The following is a 4,127-nucleotide window of genomic DNA, read 5'->3' as shown; positions in this document are numbered from 1 at the left end:
AAGCCTGCTTGGACAGACCACCACAGCCACGATGAATCCATGTTTGGCAATTCCCTTCACAGAAAATGGAGTCCTGACAATCATCGTCAATATCATCTTGGCAAATTGGGCAGCAGTATTTGTTAGTCTTCTTTCGTGATTTTGACCCGACAGTGGTCCTCTTGCCAGGAGAATCAATAGGAGCTGTCATAACCTTAGAACGAGTGTTCTTGGAAGCCATCGTGACAGCACGTGTCTTCTTTTTAAGTGACGATCTAGCTACAGGAAGAAACAGAAAACACTACACAGAGACAACACAGCAACAACCTGGATTTGTGGCCGGTAAAAAAACAAATTTAAACCGGCAAAGAATCAGATGGGGACACAGGTTGGTCTCAGAGCACAAAACGAGTAGCCATTAGGTAGGCGTGGTTACATTATCTATGGTCCAGATAAGTGAAAAGTCCGGATAATCGAAATGACCTTCAAAACCTTCATATACTTACTCCAAAGAAAAGCTAGAGCCTTAATCAGCCATAAGGAGGCTATATCCAAGCCTTTTTACTAGTAGAAAGCCATTAATCAGCATCATTCCAGTGTTAAACAAGCTACTCCGTGTAGAAAGCAGCCATTTTATAATACCATATACTCTAATTAAGTGAATTTAAAGCACCACGTGGTCACTTCCGGTCATGATTTTAGAGTCCGGATAATCGAGGTCCGGTTAATCGAGGTTATACTTACATGTTTTTTAAAGAAATTTATCAATACTATCATTATAATTTTTTGTTTGTATCTTTGATAAGAAATTAATATAAAAAAATTACTTAATCATGGCAGTGCACTGTTCAAAAAATATTGAGCTTTTGACTTGGAGGAGTCATTTTATTATATAAACAGGGCTGATGCTAACACTTTTATTCAGTCTTCTTTTCAAGGATTATGAATATCAAGAAAAACGCAACTGTTTTTAATGATTGTAGCAGCTAATTCTAAATTAAAAACCAAAAAAAATTATAAAACTAACTAACACTCATCAAATTCTGATAACAAAAACAAAAACCAAAAGTATAAAACTAACACGCATAAAAAGACCATTGTTCATTGTTATTTCTTTTTATTCCTTTTGTCTCTTGACAAAAATATTTAAAGTAGTGCCTTCAATGTCAAGATGCTTTTCTAGTTCATCAGAAGCAGGTTCATCAGAAGCAGGTTCATCATCAACATAAACTGAGAACTCAATCAATGGAATTATTCTGGACTGGAGCTTACGAAAATCCTGTTGTAACTCAACAGAATCAATTTCAGCTTTTGTTATCTATAATAACAACAATAATAACAATAATAATAATTGTAATAATAATAATAATAACAACAATAATAATAATAATAAATTGATTAAAAATGATTTTTATAATAGCATAAGGTAGTTGAATCATACTATACCTGATTAGGTATGGGAGAGATGGGTGATATCTTCCATCCATTGGTTTCCATTGAATTTCTAAAATTATGAAGTCCTATTGATAACTCTTGGCCATCATTCCAGTCTGTAAACAAGAAGGAGTGAGACTCAATGGTGCCAATTGACTCAGATTGTGCATACTATAAATAATAATAACATCATGTACATGTCAAACAATATACACCTTCAATTGTGCCTTTAGGCGTTTAGTGAATAGTATACTCATAGTCCAGCAGTTCTTATATTCTTTGACATAAGAACATTGACCAGCATATTTCACTGATGTGTCCCTCCTATAATGATAATAATAATAATACTAAAAATATAAAATTAATTATAACTAACGTAGATCTCTTGTACAAAACACAAATGAGACAGCTTTTACTGATCTCTAATGAAGCATACGTTTCTCCTATAGGAAAAGTCCCTCCATCAATGCAATCAAATGCAAGGACTTTCTTTTCTAAATCAACAGCAGCAGTTGCAAAGCACATTTTGCTGGCAGTGATGTCATCATTTAGATTAACACAATGCTCTAGCTTGATGGTGCTATAAAAATCTGGAGGTAGCTTTTCTGGTAGTGCAATATCGCATATAGCACTAACAATAGTGCAGCCATCAGGTAGAGTAAAAGGACCACAGAATATAGTGCGAACAATAATGGTTGACTTCTCTTCAGTGAGAGCTGGTACAATCAACTCATAACCATTGTCAGGACTTTCAATTGTGGATTCATTTCCTCCTATTGAATGCTGTTTTAACTCAATAGTGATGCAAGTACCTAATAATAAATTTAAACTATAAACAGGCACATATCATGTGAAAGGACAAAATTTAGCAGTGCCACTGAAACATACTATGATAATTACAATACTATTACCTTTGAGCATGTCTTCAATTTGTTTGATGAGCCATTGTACCACTTGATTACTATCAGCTTTACCACTCTTATCTTTTGAAGACTTGTGTATATTATAACTATGATATGCAATGAATCCAATATCAATAGGAACAGTCACTGCTAATGAAATTCCAGCTAAGACTGCACCAGCAACACGTGCTCCAGTAAGTAAAGCAATAGCTCTAGTCTCAGCAGCCGACTCTACTCCTGCAACAGCAATACCAATACCAACCCTACTCATATTCTGGGCTCCTCCAGCTGCAACATTTCCCGCCATTCCTCCAGTGCTGAGAGCAGACTCAGTACACCTTACCATAGCAGCATTATACTTCTCAGCAACATCATTAATAATAATACTCAACTGTTGATCAAGGTGAATGTGCTCTTGGGCTGATTTCAGTCGTTTATTTTCTAAAATAGTTCTAGCAATAAATGCTCCAACCCCTCCTAATGTGGCACTAGCCCCAACTGCACCACCAGCAATTGATAGACTTATTGCGGATACACCAAAAGTGAATGGCATCAGAGCAAGACCAAGAACAGCCATCCCCCCTCCTAGTGCTAAACTGGCTGATGATGTAGCTATCCTAGCTATCCTCTCACTTCGAACTATGGACAATACTTTATCTTTATTTTCTGATATGACACTGATGGTCTTGGAACGTATTGGATGCCACATAGAGCGGTATAGCTCCAGCTGCTTCTTGTAGTACTCTTTCTCTGCTCTATACAGAATAATAATTTAAATATAAATTTGCAAATAGTAAAAAAACAGAGAGAAAAAAGAATGAGTAATCAGCTAACCTTAAGTTGAAAGGCTTATATGGTGTAGGTAGAACAAACTTGTCAGTAAATTTATCAATGTACATGCAGGAAACCTTCATATCATTTCTGTCACATTCTTTTTGAATCTCCTTGAAGCAATTTTGTATGCTGGCCCCCTCCTTCAGGTTATTTGTAACAGTGTCTAGAACTACACTGCTATTCTTCTGGACAACTGATGTTATGAGAAAAATGAAATTTTTAGAAGGAATAGACAAAACCTGAAGTTTCTCTTTGGGCTCCTGGTCATGGGCTAAATGAAAGTAATAGATTTTTGGTAATTGAGCAAAAGGAGATTGATCATCTTGGAGGCACCCAAAAATTTTGTCAGCATCAATTAGTTCATTGTTGCAATCATAAAGGTGTCTGGTCTTGCCCTTACAAAGGAAAATGAGAGCAAATGTGACCAACTGAGAGTGATCAATCTGATGAAGCACTTCCAGTAGAGTGTTGATTGATCGAGAACTGAGCGAGTTGAAATAGAGGGTACAAAACCCAAGGGTGTTAAGGGTTTCTTTGATTTGATAAGCATTATCGTTAATCGTCTTAGTCCCATCCTTTTCAACTTTAACTTCACCATGATTATCAATAATGATAGCCAAATGAATCTCTACAGAAATGACAAAATAAAAACATAATGATAAAATGAATAACGTATGCATGATAGACAAATAAATTTTTAATATAATAAATTAATAGATCATAATATAAAATTCTGCAATAATAAATATTAATTTCTTACTATCATTTAAGTTCCACAAGCTAAAATTATGTTTTTCCTTAATTTGCAAGTGAGTGAATATTATCAAGTCGTGTAACCAATTCTCTCTATCAGGAAGCTTCATTGGGTTAGAATTTAAAAACGTTGGCTTATAATAGCCAGCTGGTACAACTTCAACCGCCAAATCATCAATACCAAGATGCTCCTTTAAGAAATCATTGATACGAACTGCACGTAGT

General features: G+C 35.3%; 3 protein-coding genes across 5 annotated transcripts in view; 1 reads left to right on the top strand and 2 right to left on the bottom strand.

Moving 5' to 3' along the window:
• Window positions 1-4,127, top strand: part of LOC109590153 (uncharacterized) — an 18,537-nt gene that overhangs the window by 858 nt on the left and 13,552 nt on the right. The gene's annotated exons all lie outside the window — the stretch shown is intronic.
• The window catches only part of LOC109590100 (uncharacterized), a 14,121-nt gene continuing 11,000 nt past the window's right edge, over window positions 1,007-4,127 (bottom strand). The window contains exons 6-9 of one of the 3 annotated variants that reach the window (XM_020006056.1): window positions 1,790-2,225; window positions 1,629-1,737; window positions 1,426-1,584; window positions 1,007-1,297 (exon numbers count right to left, since the gene is read on the bottom strand). In XM_020006056.1, the coding sequence (XP_019861615.1) occupies window positions 1,097-1,297; window positions 1,426-1,584; window positions 1,629-1,737; window positions 1,790-2,225 (905 nt within the window). In that variant the 3' untranslated portion in view covers window positions 1,007-1,096. The remainder of the gene's footprint in view (window positions 1,298-1,425; window positions 1,585-1,628; window positions 1,738-1,789; window positions 2,226-4,127) is intronic. The other 2 variants (XM_020006049.1, XM_020006042.1) reach the window with 2 other exon arrangements.
• The window catches only part of LOC109590125 (uncharacterized), a 21,367-nt gene continuing 20,460 nt past the window's right edge, over window positions 3,221-4,127 (bottom strand). Inside the window, exons 3-4 of the mRNA XM_020006063.1 lie at window positions 3,389-3,769; window positions 3,221-3,342 (exon numbers count right to left, since the gene is read on the bottom strand). Coding sequence (XP_019861622.1) covers window positions 3,319-3,342; window positions 3,389-3,769 — 405 coding nt within the window. The 3' untranslated portion in view covers window positions 3,221-3,318. The remainder of the gene's footprint in view (window positions 3,343-3,388; window positions 3,770-4,127) is intronic.

Source organism: Amphimedon queenslandica, unplaced genomic scaffold, assembly GCF_000090795.2.
Source record: "Amphimedon queenslandica unplaced genomic scaffold, v1.1 AMPQUscaffold_13510, whole genome shotgun sequence".
Taxonomy (NCBI): domain Eukaryota; kingdom Metazoa; phylum Porifera; class Demospongiae; order Haplosclerida; family Niphatidae; genus Amphimedon; species Amphimedon queenslandica.
This window is presented reverse-complemented; position numbering and strand designations above follow the sequence as displayed.